Source organism: Colletotrichum graminicola (assembly GCF_000149035.1).
Source record: "Colletotrichum graminicola M1.001 genomic scaffold supercont1.4, whole genome shotgun sequence".
NCBI lineage: Eukaryota > Fungi > Ascomycota > Sordariomycetes > Glomerellales > Glomerellaceae > Colletotrichum > Colletotrichum graminicola.
Genome location: NW_007361008.1, coordinates 1,215,081 through 1,234,021, shown reverse-complemented (window position 1 = coordinate 1,234,021; position 18,941 = coordinate 1,215,081). Strand labels below are relative to the sequence as shown.

The following is an 18,941-nucleotide window of genomic DNA, read 5'->3' as shown; positions in this document are numbered from 1 at the left end:
CCCGTCCAACATTATAATTCGGCGAGGACACTCTCGCGGAGCGCCTCGTAGCGGCTGACGTCGAAGCGGCGACGCTGCCAGTTATTCTGGCGGAGACGCTCGATGCGAGCCTTAATATCGAGACTGCGTAGCTCATCGCTGAGCTCCGGGGTCGCGGCTCTGGCGGGAAGCAAGCTGGCGTCGGTGGTATCGTGGGGAGGCGCAACAAGCCGCTCTTCGACGTCGGCGATGTGGACTCCGATCTGCGATCGGAGGCTGGAGAGCAGACCACAGTAACGATGGACAGAGCGCTCCTGCAGGAAGTCAAAGGCATCGCAGTCCTCATTCAGAGGCTCGGGTGTCGGTGGCTTCATCATCTCCTCGGGCTCGTCAACAGGTTCTGGCTCCTCGGGGAGGACCGGGAGATAGCGTGGCTCGGGCTCTCGCGGGGAGCATAGGTAGTCTTCGAACCCAAGAGTGGGGGAGTCGGGGCGGATGAATGGCTCCTCGGGAATGTCGCAGAAGGTGACGCGCTTTTTGTGGCTGACGGACAGTTTGGTCACGGCATCCTCGACGGAACAGATAGACGGTGTCGGCGACGAAAAGGCCGTTGAATTCGTCCAAGTTCGGGATGAAGCGCGAGAGGAGGTGGAGCTTGAAGGAGAGTGCAGGCTCGAGGTTGCTGCTGAGGATGACCGTGACGAGCGAGCCATATTCTCGTCTGCTGTCTTGCTTAGATCCGAAGCCTGCAAGTAGTGATTTCGTGCCTGCTGAAGGAGCATTGTTCGGTACGGAGAATTGCCCTGCAAGGGTCGTGAAAGCATGTCAAAAGAGCTGGCAGCGTAGAAATGCAGGTATATCAGGTACGCCGGCTCAATGTTCGCCTAATGATCTTTGGTTAGCATGGCCTCGGACCGCTTCTTTCGATTTTCAGGCAACCATAACTTACATCTTCTTTTATGTTGTCCAAGATTTCGCAACACCTCAGAGAGCATGGCCGGTACTTGCGGTTTAGATATTGACGCTTAACTTCAGAGACAGCCTTGATCCATTCTGCAGATGTGTAAGGCAGGACTGGCAGAGAGGCCGGCGTCTGCATTGACGACCGCCTAGACGTACGCGCTCTGGGGGATGGCAGATTCGTCGTCGTCGTCGTCGTCGTCGCCGTCGCTACTGTTGACTGCGGCGTAGGAGCGTTTGATGGTGCGGCCTTGCTGGTAGGGAAGACGATGCTGCCGCGAGAACCGGCGGCAACGGGGTGAAGAAGCAGAGGTATTAAGCCACCCATCGTGAAGGATTTATTAGAAGGCGTGCTTGCTGAAAGAAGGTTTCGGGCACCGAGCTGGCTGAGTGATAAAGAGGAAAAGATAACTCGGCTTGCAACTTCTTCGTCTGATGTAGGACCAATCGTTGTGCGGAATCCACACTGGACAGTCGCAGTCGTCAACTAGAGAGCGTTGCCTAACGTTCAAATGCCAATGACTAACAACCGCGTTGCTAAACCAAGTAATGATGTAGAGAGAGACCAAGCTGTTCAGGCGGCCGGATGGAAGATTTAATCCGAACAAGCCAAGTGCGCGTAACGACTGGAAAGGCCCGACGAGTCACCGAGGCGGGAAGACTCGGCAACAGGCGCAAGCGGGTAATTCCCCAAATGCGTAACGGGCGGTGGCACCGGGATTCGGGACAGTCTCAAGTCGTCTGAACACTAGCTTGTTGGCATTAACAGTAGTGATCTCCAGCAAGGGTATTTGTCAGAGGAGACTTCAAGCTGATGTTGAGTCTATCGACGTCCGGGGTCCTGAGGTTTGTGGTGTCAAGATTATTAAAAGAACTGGAAGGGGTGAGGCATATGGGCCTAAGACGGCAATGTCGAGTGGAGTATATTAGGGTCGATGATTTCGGATATCCTTGCTCGTCAAGAAAGCGGAGTGACAGGCTGCGTCGAGTCGAACGAGGCTGGCTGAACGTCAAGGAAGCAGAAAACAGGGAAACGCCAATCAGAGAGAGTGCCAAATGCAGGGACTGCGTATGGTTGCGAGGTGGTGAACGTGGCGGCCAAAAACCAAGACACGACGTCGGATGTGAGACCAGCGATGGTGAGAGGTCTTGGTCGATGACGAATGGGCCGCTGAGAGAAAGCCAGAATAGCCGAAAAGCACAAGGAAAGGAAGTTACCGGTGGTGTTTTCTGTGTAGACTGTTTTTAACTCGAAAGGTTGGACGATATTATGGTACCGGGTGGGGCAGCCGGGACGATGCGCGAAAAAAAAGACAAGGAGAAACGAGGGGAAGAGGTTGGGGAATCACGAGCGGTATCTCGAAATCGCAGTCTGGACGCCCTCCGGGCACTTTGGGGGGGACGGGTTGTGTTCAAGTACCTCGCGGGATGCATCCAGGGGGAGACGTGATTTCGCAGGTCCCCCGGGCCCTTGATATGGGAATCGGTCGAATGAGGCTCGAATTGAGGTTACTTTGGGTAGGATATTTGCGCATCGACGTTGGACTAGGGAGAAAAGGGGAACAAGCTTCAGGCGTGGCCTGCGCAACGAGATTTTTCTCGTCCCTCTCGAGGACCTGCATATCGTGCTCCATCTCGACGAGGCGTGTTCCCCTGGCACCGGCGCGCCTTATCCTGCTGACCCTTGCTGCTAGCCCTGCTCATCGCTGGGGCCACCATAGAGTCAAACCCACACCCAATGCACACCTCTTGCGCGCAAACGTACTACTGCGAGTATACTATGTAACTCTAGCGACGGTAGGTCTACCTACCTAGGTAGTGTGCTTCGTACCTGACTACGACCGCCCACATAGGCAGTACGCGTCGTGCTACATACACTACTGCCACGCTACATACCCGTCTGTCTGCATTGCAGCTCGACGAAACTATGGGTGCTCGAGGTACACGCTATGAGCATCGAGGCGCTGCTTGGTGTGTGGGATGGCTTGAGGTGGCTTGGGTTGCTCGGGTACGGAAGTGAGCAGTCGTCTTTTGTAATCTGCAAGGTGCGAACAGTCCCCACCTCACGGCCGGACCCTAGATCATTAGGTGGGTACGCTATGAGCAGTACGTACTCGGGAACGAGGCGTGGAGAGGATCCCGGCCCTTCTGCGATGGCGTAGGTATGTGTGGGCCAGACCCTCACCTGGTGTCATTCTTTGCAGCCCCCCCGGAACGTTGTGACTATCTTTTCCCCGTAGTGTTAATCAAGACGGTGTAGTGTAGGAGGGGGCAACAAGCACTCGGCGACACTCGCAAAGCAGGGACAAGCTCTATACTTGTAGGTGTCGTGTAGGCGCGAAGGGGGGGGAGAGGTGAGAGATGGGGATTGGGAGACGGACGGGACGGTGGGCTTGGCTGGCGCCATTTCGCAAGAGGGATGATGCCGATGAAGAAGAGTTCAAGCCTTGGAGTCACGACACACGCCAGAAACGCTGTGTGTGTCTTGTCAGCAGGGAACCGTGTCTCTGTTTCTGGGCGGCCAACGAACCGGAAGGAGAGAGTCCTGCATGCCCTGCGTCAAAAGAAAGAGAAGAAGAAGAAAGGCGCAAGAGGGTAATGGATCTTTTCCAACGGTGAAGCAAGCCGGTGGCAGAGGAGACCCAACGGCCAAGCAGCCTGGACAATCGTACCGAGGGTCTGGAGGGGGCTTGCATACGACTCGTACTAGTTAGTACTATCTACTATGTATGCTGCTTACAATGTACAGGGTGGCAGGGGGAAGTTAATTACCCCTATGATGTTACCCCCCATAGCTGATATCATAGTAGAGGGGGAATATTCACCGAAAGTGAAGTCCTGCAGTAGGGGGGTGAACATTAGTTACCTAACAGGGGTAATTAACTTCGGCCGGATACCATTGTACATACCGTAGTACCTAGTCCTGCGCCGGAAGTCAGGAACCAACAACCGAGCAGGGGGACCCATCCCGCCCCTACGAGCGCATCGGATCTCCATTGACGTTCCCTTCCTCGGACTACCGTCACTTTCCACGCAGCTTCCGCCCATACTTTCTACCTAGGGCGCCCCATACGCGCGCCCCTCCCTCCCCTGCCATAATCCTCGCGGCCTCCGTCGTCTCTCTCATTGCACCCTCATTCCCACTGCTACACATTGAGCGACTTTGATTGCATGAACATGCATTTCTTCTAGGTTCATGACAAGTGACAACATCCCACCCACGCCAAAATCCCGAATATTCGTACTGACCCTGTCATCCTGTCGTCCTGCTGCTGGAATCTACCGATACCAAATTGGACCAAGAACCTGGCTAGCCTTCGATCTCCATCTTGCCCTTGAGCCCTTAGGTCCTAGTTCGGCCATTTGGCTCCCGGCACTCGTGAGTTCCTCCTACCTATCCGTACCTGTGCAACGAATCCCACACCACCGCTCGCCACCACCAGCACCACTCGGCGGTCCCAATAACGTGTTACGGTAGCATCATTATGTGGCTCCGGTTATCCACGCCTCGGCATTTATGTGCCATGGCCGCCATCAATGCAACAACGCAACGCTTGAGCGTCTTTCCCACCGTCCACGGGCAAATATTCGATGAGAAGGAGAGCCAAACGAAATTGGACTGCGCAACGGCACCGGTCGGCCTGTCAAAACAAACAAGCAAGCAAACAAGAACAAATCCTAACAGAAATGACAGGATTAAAATAAATTAAAATAACAAGTATGCGCCAAAACGCTCACTGGACCCATACAGAGAAGCAAGCAAACATTACCAGCACCAACGTAAAATATGTACCTAGGTACGGAGTAATGTATGAAGGACTCCTGTACCAGCGATAAAGGAGGAAAAGCAGCAAGCATGGATGCTGAGCCTAGGTACCGCGACCCCGGGTATGGGATCAGCTGGCAATTTTGTCCGGGGGCTCCATCAATTGCGTCTCCTCGCCATGTCCTTAGTCATACGTCCATCACGTTCCGGACGATCCGATGGCTCGTTCTCGTAGCCTCCAACTTTGGAAGAAAGAGAAAGCAAAAGAAGGGGGGAGGAGATTAGGTAGCCCGAACACCCAAGAAGCAGGAAACCAAACGTGTGCCGAGAATGAACACAAACTCGTCCGAAGGCGAAGAAGCTGGATCAAAAAGAGGTCTCAGCGCAGTCTCGCATACTCTCAGCCATTGAGAAAGAAAGAAACAAGTGGGCCTGGAACGAAACATTTCCCTCGTGCAACTCTGTGCACTCGCACAGATCTCTCCAGAGGGAGGAACATAGGACGACGTGGTATGCACCACGAATCCCGAATCCCTCACCCCTCACTGTAAGATCAATAAGCATCATACTGATTCGCCGAACCAATGTTGATATACTTCCGAAGTTTGGTTCTGTGTCGGTAGTATTTGTTTGAGAAAGATGCGCTGCGACGAACAGCGCGCATATGAGACAAGCATGTATGTTATGGGGGGGGACGAGCCTCACCGCTTGTGGTGTCGAGTCCGACCTACATAGTAATGCCTAATGATGCAGACGCGAGCTGGTCGGGAGGTCGGAAGACGGCCTTAGCCGGAGGTGAATGACTGATGGAGAGATTTTGTTTGTACCTGTACAAGCTGAAATCCCTCAAGTTCAGATGAACGTTTGCTGCGCCTGGGTTCAATGCGTCGTGCAGTAGCGGACGGCCACCGTCACACAGCAACCCAGTTCGCAGTAAGTTGGCAGCCAGCCGATTCGTGCAGCCTTCGATCCAGATAGACTACAGAGCGACGCTCAACTGAGGTCTTTTCCGCAAAAAGGAGTCCACTTCTTCTTCTTCTTCTCCTCCTCCTCCCCCTCCTCCTCCCCCTTCCCATCCCGTCACATCATGGGCGCGGAGAGGTCCTCGAATAACCCCGCTTACCTGCGTGTTATCGTCAATGGTCCGGTCGGAACTAGGGTTTCTTCGTGAGGGGTAAGCAGAGCGGCACCGAGCGCTTCCGCCATCGGGCGCACGCCTGAATTAGGGGCACACACGTTGGGCCCGTTGGCGAGCCCACGGCCGGTCAATTCGGGTTACTTGGCGGCGGTCTCCCATCCGGTCTTGCCAACTTCTCACCTCGAACACTATGCGACTAGAAACACTAAGTTTGTTGATAGACCAAAAAGAAAAAGAGAAAAAAAAAGAGAAAAAAAAGAAGAAGAAGAAGGGGGGACGTGGTCTCCCACCGTCATGCAGTTCATCTCAAGACTGTGCGTCCAGCGATCACTGGCCTCGCAATAGCTTGCGGGCTAAAAAGCTCGTGAACCCGCCCCAGCGCGCGAATGGCTTCATCACTAGAGAGCCGTGGTGCGACGGAACGACACCCCATTCTCTCGTGGTTGCCAATCCGGCCCGCCGCCGCTCTGCTCGAGCCGCGCTAGCTGGGAGATGCAGATCCCCTCCATCTGACTGAAGTCCTCGGGAGGATACCGTCGCAGTCTATCCGTACTGCGTATGCTTCTCTCCCTGCCCGCACGTGGTGGACAAGGGGGCATCGAACGCCGCGCCCGACGTTCCTCGACTAGGGATATAGTACCGGTATATCAAACCTGGCTGATTGGACGCAAGTGCCCGATAGATACGCCACCAAGCCAAAGTTCATATCCCAATGCTAAAAACAGGTTGACTTTGCAAGATGAAACGCTCGTGATTAGGAGCGAATTGAGCATCACCGTCTGGGTTGGGGTAGCAGGTGTGCTTCCTAGCTCGTCTATTGCGTTGTTCTTTTTTTTTTTTTTTTTGCTTTCTAGTGATTCATCCACCGTCCGCCTATGCGCTCGGCGGGGGCTTGCTCTCCTCCGTCGTCTCCGCGGGCTTCTCTCCCTCCAGCACGGCGGCAGCTGGTTCCTCCGTGGTTACCTTGTCCGATGCAGACGCCGGCTTGATGTCCTCGCCCCGCATGCCTCCTACGACCCTTAGGCCCTCGGCCTGTCTGGCGAGGCCGTCGAGCTCGCGCTTCCGTGACAGGCGCTTCTGCACTTCGGGAACGAGCGACGCCATGTCGACGAGCTCACCGTCCTTCTGAGGGTGGCCCTCGGGAAGACCCAACTCCTTGATTCTAACGACGCCCTTCTGTACCTCATCGTCGCCGAGAATGATGGCGAACGGCGTCGCGTTCGACTCCGCAGCCTTGAACTGCGGCGGCAGCTTGGGCTTGACTTTGTACAGGAACTCGGCCTAGATATTCCGACACCACGTCAGCGTTGGGTTCTCTGTCTGACCCAGATCAGGTCTGTGCATAGCTGCTATTCTTCTCACCTTGATGCCTGCATCCCACAGCTTCGAGCAGACCTCGAGTCTCTCCTTGACCAGGCCGGCCTTGGATCCCAAGGACATGACAAAGACGTCAACCGTGCTTTGGGGAGCTTCACTTTCGGCCTGCATCCTCGCCTTGGTGATGCTGAAAATTCTTTCGATGCCAAAAGAAACCTATTCCGCTGTTAGCGTCTCGCCTGTCTTTGCTTGTTGGTGACGACCACTTACGCCGACGCACGGAATTTGGGTCTTGCCGGAGAACATGCCGACAAGGTTGTCATAGCTGTCGTCGTCGGGTTAGCGAACGGATAACTTGTCAAGTGGGAGGGATATCTCGATATATCCTTACCGTCCACCGGCAGCGACACTGCCAACGCCAACACTGGGATCGTCGGAGCGGTCCTCGTCATCCTTGTCCTTGCTCTTGCTCTTCTTCTTAGACTTGACTGTCTTGTCATCTGCGTTAGGGGCAGCAGCAGGTGCTGATCCTTCCGTAACGACCTCGTAGATGACGCCAGTGTAGTAGTCCAAACCGCGGGCCAAGGAGAGATCAAACGACACCCTGTCGAGAGCACCAAATGCCTCAAGGTAGTTGAACAGAAGCTCGAGATCGGCCATGCCGGCCTTCATTGAGGCGTTGGCCGAGAGCTTGTCGTCCCGCTGCAGCTTCCGGAGCAGATCCTGCTTGCCCTTCTGGACTACCCACTCGCCGATCTTGTCGGCAACCTCCCCATCCAGACCCTTCTCCTCCGTCATCTCCTTGCGCGCGTCGACCCAAGGGAGCTTGTCGAGCTTGTCCACGGCGGAAGATATTGTCCGGATCTTGTCTTCGGGCACACCACAGACCTCAAAGATACCGTCGAGAATCTTGCGGTGGTTAAGCTTGATAGTATAGTTTCCGTTCCAGCCAAGGCCCTCAAAAACCTCAACTATAATTCGGATGATTTCGGCATCGGGGAGCATGGAGTCGTAGGTGCCAGCAATGTCAAAATCGCACTGGTAGAACTCGCGCATGCGGCCCTTGTTCATGGCAGGCTGGTCGCTACGGTATCCATGTCAGCTAGACGCTCAAGCGTCTTTGGGAGGCTATTGTATGACATACCGGCGGTAGACCTTTGAGATGTGGTAACGCTTGACACTCTGGATATCCTTGTTCATGGCGAGCCATCTGGCGAAAGGGACGGTCAAGTCGTATCTCAGGGAGGTGAGCTCACCACCCTGGTCGGCAAGGTCGTAGATGAGCTTGGAGTCTTCACCATACTATCACAGGAGTGTTGATCAGTATGCTGTGCTGGCTCGAGGTTCGAAGTGGATCGCGGGGTTCGCGCGCATCGCCCGTAGTGGGGGGGGGGGGGGGGGGGGGGGGGCAAAGCCGGAAAGTCGTACCTTGCCAGAGAGAATCTCCTTCAGCTCGAAAACGGGGGTGTCGAGTTCCATGCCGCCATGTTTCTGGAAGACACCCTTCAGTTGCGAAAAGATCTTCTCGCGGATGAGCATGTCCTTGCCGAACCCTTGAGCAAAACATTGTATTAGTTGCGGCGCATGATTCATCTATGGGCGCAATTGGCGATGCGGTATTGACTAACAATCCTTAGTGCCCTTGGGGGTCTTCAGCTCGAACTTAGATTTGGGGGCCATGGCAGGCAACTGTTCGCTTTCGATTTGGTAACGAGGGGTGGACGAAGAGAAAGCGCGACGACAGGGTCTGCTTCGGGTGACGATGCTGGTTCTAGGCAAAAGAGGGGGTGGAATTGGGCTTTGAGAAAGAAGAGTCAGTCGGTAGGCCGGTCGGGCGGACCTCGAGAAAATCTTCACCTGGATCTGCATTCACCTGGCTTCCAATTGCGCAGAGGGGAAACCGATTTCAGGGTAGAAAAAGCGGCCCTCGGGGAATCTTTGCGGATGACTCAATCGCAAACTTGGAGGGGCCCGACTGACTGACGACTGTTTTTGGGGGGAGGGGGATTTTGTGAGGTCAAAAAACTGCTGCAAGGCTGCGACTGGACGGGAATGCGCCTGCATATGCGTGACCAATGACATTGCCGGGCCGAAGATGACAGATCCCTGCTCTTCGGACAAGGCTTTGCCGTAAGTCCTCGGGTGGACGGTGTCGACTGGAGCAACAACTGTTCTGACACCATGTGTCGGGTCAGAGCATTCCGAAATTTGACTAGTTTACTGGAGGCTATCTCCACGGCGTATGGAATATCTTTGAAACCCAGTTGGTCACAATCATTGATTCTCTATTTTTTTTTTTTTTTAAAATTGCCCTTTCGCTATCGGAGCCACCTCGAGAAAGCTTATCTTGGGGGAAACCTTACGATGCAAGAATGAAAAAGCGGCCTTGAAGTTCTCGGCCATGGATCAATGGACCGATAGTGACGATGTAGAGATCTTGCATTTTGTCAAATGACCAGTGTTCTCTCATCAGTCCAGGTAGCTTGCACGGTGCTCAGGACTGACTTCGGGTCCGTTTGGTCCCCCACAACGTTCGCGGTTACCGACTGGGGGGGTCTTGCCTGAAGTCCGGCCCCAAGGCGTCGGACCAGACAAGGTGAGTGGGGTCGGAACACTGCGTGTGTACAATAATAGGTACCTAAGTAACTACCTGCCTAGGTAGGGAGATATCAAGGCTTTGCTGAGGTGCTCATAGCACAGGAATTCCAAAACATCTCTGATTTTACTGTGTTTTTCTTCGCTTTTTTTCTTTTCTTTTCTTTTTCTCCGTCTTTCGAAGTCTCTTCAACACCAAGGTGCTTAGGAGATGAAATCTGGGACAGCAGAGCAAGAAACAGAACAAGAACCATCAACTGTCCCACCCACCCGTCGTCTGTCTACGAAAGATGTATTTTAACGAAATTGTCAGCACAGCCTAATGAACCCAGACAAAACTCACTCTGTCATTTGTCAAAGCGTTCATTGGCGGTGTCAGCAGCGAATTCTTGGCGACGCCCGCGTCGGAAACGAATGAGTATCTGTCTACCTAGCAGGCTTTTGCTCAGGCTTATCAGAGACGTCAAGAAATGTGCCACGTGTACGGATATGGATAACGTCACCTGTGACCAACTAAGTTATGGGAGAAGAAAGAGAGGAGGCACAGAAGGAGCGAAACAGCATGGTAGAATCTAGATCATGTTGTTTGCAAGTCCACATCAGCTCATGGCTGGTGCACGGCCCGTAAATTGGGTTTACGACGCCAACATGGTGATCTTACACGAACTACGCCCGCTAAAAACCCCTTCAAGACATCTCGGCTAACCGTTCTGGGCTGTTTACGAAATGAACACTGATTGGCTACATTGCCAAGTGCCATATGCCGTCCGAGTTTCGTCCAACTTGGAAAAATCCCAATACACATGAGGTTCAGTCTACAGTATGCATGCTTTCATGATATTAGTGCAAGAATCAGCTCATAATCCCTGCATTTGACCGTAAACCCTGACTGTAACAAGATTACAGAAAAATGCGTAGAAATACACTACCTACTACCTCACTTACGCATAAGTTTACCTACCTAATAGGTATGTAGATTCGTGTGAGCACCCTACTACTGAGGTACCTAGGTGGTAGTGAAAGGGTAGACTATGGCGTCTACGTTTGCCCCACCATTTCCGTAAGCGGGGCAATTATCCACCCGAAGTGGTGGGCCCAATTGACTTCCCGTCCGTTGAACTTGGGCTCCCCCAGCCAACATCTCTCCTAAACCAGACTGGCTGCCTTCTCTGGGGACTGGGTATTACCTAGGTAGCTGCCTGGGTCAGGCAGGTAGGGTACGTTGCTGCACGGCTCGTAAAGTCCCAATTCGGTGTTGTATACGAATACACGCAGGATCAAGAACCTAGGTGGGTAGGTAGGTAGGTAGGTAGGTAGGTAGGAACGCAAATGTAGTAATTCACTTCAACGCACTTGGCTGCCTCGCAGGGCTCTCTCTCTTGTCGTCACCACATCTTTTGTAATATTGCTCACTTGTATAAACACGACTTGGAGCCATCCTCACTTCTTGTTCTTTTGCTCTTCTCTCTGACACCCCAAAAAAGACAAACGTCTAATTAGTCTTATTCGTTCATTATTTCATTTACCCATTCCACTAGCTACACTTTTCAAAAACAACGTTGTCCAAGTGTCCCTCTCCTACAGCATCACCCCAAAACCATGATTCATTGAGATCCATCCTTCCGCCCCGAATCGGTATGAACCCTATCAAGACGGAGACAGCCTCAGCGGATGGCGTGTCGCCAGTGGCCGCCGGTATCGTAGACGAAAAGAATGGCGCGACACAATCGACAGCTGGAAGCAACGAGGAGTCCACTCCGAAAGCCTACACCAGACCTGAAAGACAACCCAATGTGAAGGACTACCTCCGCGTCTTCACATATGCTACGAAATGGGACATATTTGCATACTTCGCGGCCGGTCTCGCCTCCATCGCTGCTGGTACCACCTTGCCGTTGATGAACGGTGAGGAACGATATGCTATTCCTAGTGCTTTGTGTTTCTGACTTGTACATGTAGTCGTTTTTGGTCAGCTTGTGGACCAGGTCAACGGATTCGGTACTGGAAACGGTACAACGTCGGCAGACGATTTCAGGAAGGTTGCAGACCGACAAGCACTCTACCTATTTGCACTATTCATAGCCCGCTTCGCTCTCAACTACGTCAACAAATTCGGCTTTCGAATGATCGGGATTCGCCTTTCCTCCGCAATCCGCCTGCACTACCTCCAACGCCTTTTTGGTCAGACCATCCATGTTCTTGATTCGATGCCGGCCGGCGCCGCGGCCGGCACCATCACCTCGACCGCAAACACTCTCCAGATTGGCATTTCCGAAAAACTTGGCGTCTTCCTCGAGTTCAATGGCACTATATGGACCGCCATCATAGTGGCATTTATATATAGTTGGTCTCTGACTCTCGTTACGGCATCAGTTATTCTCTTCATCCTCCTGGTCTTGGCCGTGCTGCTCCCTTTCATCATCAAAGGCCACACTGAGATGACCAAGGCGGAAGGCAAGGCCTCTGCTGTGGCCAGTGAGGCTTTTTCAAGCATTCGAATAATCGCTGCCTGTGGTGCCGAAGACCGAATCGCTGCTCGGTACGCTCGCTGGGTTGAGGTTGCCCGCCAGAAGGGCCAGTTCACAGCGCCCTTGATAGCTCTTCAATTCGGCCTTGTTGTATGTCTGGTCTCCTAGCTAATGATGGCTTGATCTAATCATCGGTAGTTCTTTGGGCTCTTCGGCACTTTCGGTTTGGCGTTTTGGTACGGCACGCACTCTTGGGTGGATGGACGGATCGGTGGTGTTGGAGAAGTCATCATGTGTGTATGGATTCCGACCTGCTTGAACTGCCCCCTAATTTATGCAACAGTGTCCTCATGTCAGTGATGCTTGTCGTCATGTCTCTTGAACGCATCAGCACACCCCTTCTTGCTATAAGCAAGGCAATGGTAGCAGCATGCGAGTTCTTCACTGTCATTGACGCTCCCCATCCGAAGACGGGCGATTTGAAAGACCCTCAGGTTTCTGCCAACCAGAACCTCGAATTCAAAGGCGTAACCTTCGCGTACCCCGGAAGACCGCACGTCAAGGTACTAGATGATCTTCATCTAACTATCGAGGCTGGCAAAGTCACGGCCATCGTGGGGCCATCAGGCTCTGGCAAGAGTACCATTGTGGGTTTGATCGAGCGGTGGTACACTCTACAGGACCAATACGTCATCGCCAAGACAGTCGAAAAGGACAAGACGAAGGAAGCCCAGAAGAAGAATAAGAAAGGCAAGGAAGACTCGGATGATGATGAAAAAATCACGCCTGAGGAGACTGGCCCAGCTGTCGAGCTCAGAGGCTCTGTCACTACATGTGGCCATTCTCTTGACGAGATCGACTTGAAGTGGTGGCGATCTCAAATTGGCTTGGTTCAGCAAGAACCTTTCTTATTTAACGATACCATCTTCAAGAACGTCGCTTATGGTCTTATTGGATCGCAATGGGAGAATGAGTCCGAGGAGAGGAAGAGAGAACTCGTCAAGGAAGCCTGTCAGGAGTCATTTGCAGACGAATTCATTGACCGCCTGCCGGATGTAAGTTGCCCTCCCCCCGCCCCATCCCCCGAGCCGACAGAGACTGACCTGTATCAATAGGGATACGACACTAGAGTCGGTGACAGCGGTGCAAAGTTATCCGGCGGTCAGCGTCAGCGTATTGCTATGCTCGAAGCATAGTACGAAGCCAAAAATTGTCATCTTAGACGAGGCCACCAGCGCCATCGACGTACGCGGCGAGAGAATCGTGCAAGCTGCTCTCGACAAAGTCTCCAAGAACCGAACAACAATCACTATTGCCCACCGCTTATCCACCATCAAAAAGGCCGACCGAATTGTTGTCCTAAAGAAGGGAAAGGTGGTCGAGCAGGGCACTCACGAAGGCCTTCTGGAAAACCACGAGGGCGTCTACTATGGATTAGTCCATGCTCAGCAGCTTTCGCTTGGAGATGACGTGGATGACAGCGACGAAGATAACAAGGAAGAGGAATTGGGTACAGTTCTTAACCGAGAGAAGAGCGCCGCCAAGTCCGAAGTTGATAGCACTCGCCAAAAGGCCGAGGTGAGGAACCGCAACCTGTTCCAGAGTTTTGGAAGATTACTCTACGAGCAGCGGCATCGTTGGATTCTGTGCCTTTCAACAGTGGTGTTCGCAGCTTGCTGCGCGGCCGGTACCCCTTTGCAAGCTTGGTTATTCGCCCAGGTCATTGCGGTATTCAACCCGGGAAATACCCCAGACAAGATCCGTAGTGACAGCAACTTTTGGTCTGCCATCTGGGCGGCCCTGGCCGTTGGTATCGGTATCTCGTACTTCCTCATGGGATTGGCGGCGACGTATCTGGCACATTTTATCTGCGCGACCTACAGGCAACAGTACTTTGATGCCATTCTCTTCCAGAAGACCGCATTTTTCGACGAGGAAGAAAACGCCCAAGGCAGCCTGACCGCTAGGGTGGCCGGTGATCCCAAACAGTTAGAAGAGCTGCTCGGTCTGAACATGGCCATGGTTTTCACAGCCATCTTTACTATCATTGGTGCAATTTCCGTTGCCTTTGCATTTGGGTGGAAGCTAGCCTTGGTTGCTCTCTGCGTCACAATGCCCATCGGAATTATCTCTGGCTATTTCCGTTTCAAGTATGAGATTCAGTTCGAGAAGATGAACGCAGCAGTTTTCGCCGAAAGCTCCAAGTTCGCCGCAGAATCCATCGGAGCATTCCGAACCGTCTCGGCACTGACCCTGGAGGACACGACATGCGCGCGGTACAATGAGCTGCTCAAGAACCACGTCACACATGCTTTCATGAAGGCAAGGTGGACCAGTTTGGTCTTTGGATTCTCGGACTCGGTTTCCATGGCCTGCCAGGCTCTCATTTTCTGGTACGGTAGTCGGCTTCTGATCTCTGGCGAATACAGCACCCAAGCCTTCTTTGTCTGCTTCATGGCCGTAATCCAGGGTGCTGAGGCTGCAGGTCAGAGTCTTAGTTTCGGACCCAATGCGGCCCAGGTCACAGCAGCCTCGAATCGGATTATCAACATGCGGGAATCTAGAAACCAGGACCTCCTACCGGTCGTGGACACCATTCCGGACACCGAGGGTGGTGTTCAGATAGAGTTCCGCGACGTGCATTTCCGATACCCGACTCGTGATGTCTCTGTTTTCAAGGGGCTCAACCTGGCGATCGAAAAGGGCCAGTTTGCTGCCCTCGTTGGAGCATCCGGCTGCGGCAAAACGAGCATTATTTCTCTCATGGAGCGTTTCTATGATGTGCAAAAGGGCGCTATTCTCTGCAACGGCAAGAACATTAGCGACGTCAACATCTACGAGTACCGGAAGCAGCTGTCGTTAGTAGCCCAGGAGCCTACCTTGTTCCAAGGCACAATCAGGGACAACATCCTCCTTGGAGTGGACGAAAATAGCGTGACCGATGAGCAGCTGCACCGGGTATGTCGGGACGCTTCTATTCACGACTTCGTCGCCTCGCTTCCAGAGGGGTATAACACAGATATTGGCAGCAGAGGCGTCTCTCTATCCGGTGGCCAGAAGCAACGTGTGGCAATTGCGCGCGCGCTCATCAGAGACCCACATATACTTCTGCTAGATGAGGCCACAAGCTCCCTTGACTCGGAGTCCGAGAAGCTGGTTCAGGCCGCCTTTGAAAGAGCGGGAAAGGGCCGCACTATGCTGGTTGTTGCGCACCGTCTCGCAACGGTGCAGAACGCAGACATCATCTTCGTCCTGGGGGAGGGCAAGCTGCTGGAGAAGGGCAACCATGTAGAGTTGCTGAAGAAGAAGGGAGTATATTGGCACATGGTAAGTCTGCCTATCAGAGGTTTGATCCGAGGCATGTTACTGACCTCTTTCTTGCAGTGTCACAGCCAGGCACTCGACAGATGAACGATCCCCCTGATGCCACAGGGTAGCTGCAACCTCTGCCGCTATTGCGTCGACTACAACTATTCGGCCTCATATATTTGAGGTGATGAATGGATGATACGATCAGGGATAGGTAAAAATGAGACCATCAATATGCGATTTGAAATCTCATGCCGTTGATGGGGTTTTCACAGCCGGTTATGCGGCCACGAAGACTCACAAAGCCGCAAAGAATCTCAACTCCTCTTAGTATATTTATCTGCATTCCCCAATCTCGAGTCATCCGCCACAGGTCCGATATTACAGTTGATGCTGTTGCGGCTGCCACGACGGAATGACCAGGGCTCCAATGGAGGTTTCTCTTCACTCTGATAGATATAATCTTCGGTTTCCAACGGAGAGGTTTTGTCTAGTCCCCGCGGGAACCGCTGCTAATCGACACAAACAAACTTTAATACATACAAAATACTGATGGCGTGGTATTGATGTCTACGAATGAAACCCAGAGATATATCCTCTTCACGTGGCTCGTCTATCTATGAAGTACTTTCACAATCCAAATTTCCAAGCGTGTGTGACCTTCTATGTCTGTCTATCCTCGCCGGCCGTCGCACCTCCGGCCTCCCGCTTCATAACCTCACGATTGCGTCTCCAGCCCCCATAGCGCATCTAGCTCACGCATGATGAAATCCGTCTTGGTCATGACGAAGTCGTGACCGCCAGGGAGCTCCTTCCACACTACGTTATCCTTGCCGCCCAACAACGGCAAACCGTCCTTGGCATAGTGCTCGAGGTCGATGATCTCGTCCGTCCTGCCAATGAACACAGCCGTCGTCCCCTTCGCCCGCCTACCCAGCGCGCGCCATGTCTCGTCCTGGCCCGTTAGCGGCGCCCACCGCATGCACGACATGAAGGCCGGCACGAAACCCTCGTGGTGGGACACCATCCAGGAGACATATTCGCGCGCCCGCCGCTCGACCTGCACGTCCTCACCGCCGGGCCCTGAGACCTCGGCGGCGGCAACGTCGACCAACTTTTCCGCCGGGTCGTCCTCCTCCGCAGCGGCGTTGGAACGCTTGCGCGCCAGCGGCCGCTGCAGCCTCTTGCGCGTGACGGCGGCGAGAATCCGTCCGGGGACGAGGCCCGACTGGAACGTTAGCTGGGCGAGGAGGCCAAAGTTCTCGACGCGGATGAGTCCGGCGGGTGCCAGTAGCACGAGGCTCTCGACCATATGCGGGAACGCGGCGGCGAAGGAGGCGGCGACGGCGCCACCCAGGGAGTAGCCGATCACCCGGACGGAGTTGGTGCCGGACCATGCGAGCGGGGAGGAGGCGAGGGCAAGGAGTACCTGAGTGGTGTACAGGCGGGCGTCGTGCGGGAGGTCGCCGACGCCATCGGAGAAGCCACGGCCGAAGAGGTCAAACATCATGACGCGGCAGCCCCGGGCAGCAAGGGCGTGGGCGATGCGGCCGAGGGTCATGCACGAGGTGCTGATCCCGTGGATAAGAACGACCTTAGGACCAGTAATGGGGCCGAACTCGTAGACCCGAATGGAGCCGTACTGGGAGCATGTTTAGCCATGTACTAATCTCGGTTGCTTTATCGTCTTTGTGACAAGTGAGAGATGACGGGGAGGGGGGGAGAAGGGCGTCTCACAGGCGTTTCAACATCCCGTGCACCCGGGAAGGAGTCTGGTCGGTAAGGAAGCTTTTTAACCTCGTCGCCCGAGAGCTTGGATAGTTTGGTCTTGAGAGGGTTAGGGATGGCGGTGCCCCAATTGGGATAGAGGCCGAGCCGGGCAAGAGATAAGAAGGAGAGCGTGGCGACGACGGTTGTCGCGACGATTGCCGCCGTCCGCGGTTCAACAGATGGGATGAAGAGAGAGTCCATGGCGCTGGAATTCCAAGCTCTCGGTGTGTTGTGAGATATCAGGATCGGGATATGCCCTTTAGAGAATACGAAGTGGAGGAACGGGCGGAGGGAGGAAAGCTCCCGGAGCTCCGTAGGTACTTTCTGAGACGGTTTGCAGATACCCCGCCGACCTCGTCTCCTAAGATTCTGAGGGCTACGAGGTGAGTGATATACGACAATCACGGCAGTCGACGCGTCTATAGCCTAGTAAGCCCCGATGCGTTGTCGTTGTGTAACCGAGTAGGCTGATGCTGAGCCCAGCTCGGATGTATGTCTAGTGGAGAGCGGAAGTCGTATGCGTTGGTGGGAAACTAGCCAGGTACCACGTGGTTCCTATTTGTATCGAAAAAGTGGAGACGAACTACCTAACCTTCCTTATGTATCAGCTGGCAGGTAGCGGCCAGCACAGAATGGCATTTGATGGGATGCCCGATAAACCACGTCCAACAACACACATTTCACCCCTGACAGTGCTCTCTTTCCGTTCCGGCTTCGCTTTACTCCAGTTTCTTCCGATGCAGATGAAAATCGAATAAAGGTGGCTCAACTGCACGTGAATGGACAACAGTGGACTGAATGCCGCATCTATGGGCCAGTTATGCCATCCTCTTCCACTTGGAGATCGTTACCTGAAGGCCTGGCTCGAGACAGTATAGCAACTCCGGACAACAAGATGACAATCCACACACGACTGCAACGTGGACAAGTAAATATCAATGGAATCACCTGGTCTTTCAAATTTGACTACAGTATGCCGATAAACCCTAAAATAAGTCATAACGCTTTGTCTTACCATGCTATTGCTGCCAGCACTGCCTTGTATGCAGCAAGGAAGAAGTGCATCAAGGGTGCCCTGAGACGGAGCGCCGAGTCTTTTGGCGCGCTGGGCTAGTGTACGGTTGTTACCAGTTCCTGACTTGTTGGCACTATGTCCATGGGTACCGTTCACATCAAGGGGCATCTTGGGGGGACCTACTCTTGGCAGAGCTTCTTGACAAGCTTTGGGGTCTCCTCCCACGAATTCTCTTACCACCGGTGCCGCCCGGCGGCAACATCGCATGACGTTGTCATATTAGTGGGTATGACTCCTTCGCGGCGCCGGCGCTCTCTTCCGGTTCTGGGCCGCGAGACCTTTCAAGAATCTCTTGATATTTGAGAAGGTGACCCGCTCAATAATCGTCATGACCCTTCGACGTCCCTCGACGCCCACAGCGTCAGATCATTAAGCAACTTATGACCCAGCGTGGCTTTGAACGCCGCCACATCGTAATTCCTATGTTGATGTTCTCACCAACTATAAACAGGAGAGGACTTAGGTCACGGTGCCGTTGGCCGTGGAAGGTGGTCGAGTATGCTTGATATTGCCAAGGAGACGCCTAGGTGATTTCATGACTTGGCATCACCGGCAAAAAAACAC

The 18,941-nt window shown here is 53.6% G+C and overlaps 4 protein-coding genes across 4 annotated transcripts; 1 reads left to right on the top strand and 3 right to left on the bottom strand.

Moving 5' to 3' along the window:
* Window positions 1-11: 11 nt before the first annotated feature.
* GLRG_01667 (uncharacterized protein) lies at window positions 12-1,267 on the bottom strand (the record flags this gene model as incomplete). The annotated part of the gene is made up of 2 exons (XM_008092352.1): window positions 12-863; window positions 929-1,267. 2 exons carry the CDS (start codon window positions 1,265-1,267, stop codon window positions 12-14), a joined length of 1,191 nt encoding a protein of 396 aa, XP_008090543.1.
* A 5,449-nt stretch (window positions 1,268-6,716) lies between these two features.
* On the bottom strand, window positions 6,717-8,840 carry GLRG_01666 (histidyl-tRNA synthetase; the record flags this gene model as incomplete). Its single annotated transcript, XM_008092351.1, has 7 exons — window positions 6,717-7,124; window positions 7,206-7,376; window positions 7,431-7,485; window positions 7,552-8,244; window positions 8,305-8,462; window positions 8,589-8,713; window positions 8,789-8,840. 7 exons carry the CDS (start codon window positions 8,838-8,840, stop codon window positions 6,717-6,719), a joined length of 1,662 nt encoding a protein of 553 aa, XP_008090542.1.
* A 2,552-nt stretch (window positions 8,841-11,392) lies between these two features.
* On the top strand, window positions 11,393-15,634 carry GLRG_01665 (ABC transporter transmembrane region; the record flags this gene model as incomplete). Its single annotated transcript, XM_008092350.1, has 7 exons — window positions 11,393-11,660; window positions 11,715-12,373; window positions 12,422-12,516; window positions 12,567-13,278; window positions 13,339-13,384; window positions 13,446-15,550; window positions 15,608-15,634. The coding sequence occupies 7 exons, from the start codon at window positions 11,393-11,395 to the stop codon at window positions 15,632-15,634; spliced, it is 3,912 nt and encodes a 1,303-aa protein (XP_008090541.1).
* A 616-nt stretch (window positions 15,635-16,250) lies between these two features.
* GLRG_01664 (uncharacterized protein) lies at window positions 16,251-17,503 on the bottom strand (the record flags this gene model as incomplete). The annotated part of the gene is made up of 2 exons (XM_008092349.1): window positions 16,251-17,174; window positions 17,270-17,503. 2 exons carry the CDS (start codon window positions 17,501-17,503, stop codon window positions 16,251-16,253), a joined length of 1,158 nt encoding a protein of 385 aa, XP_008090540.1.
* Window positions 17,504-18,941: the final 1,438 nt, after the last annotated feature.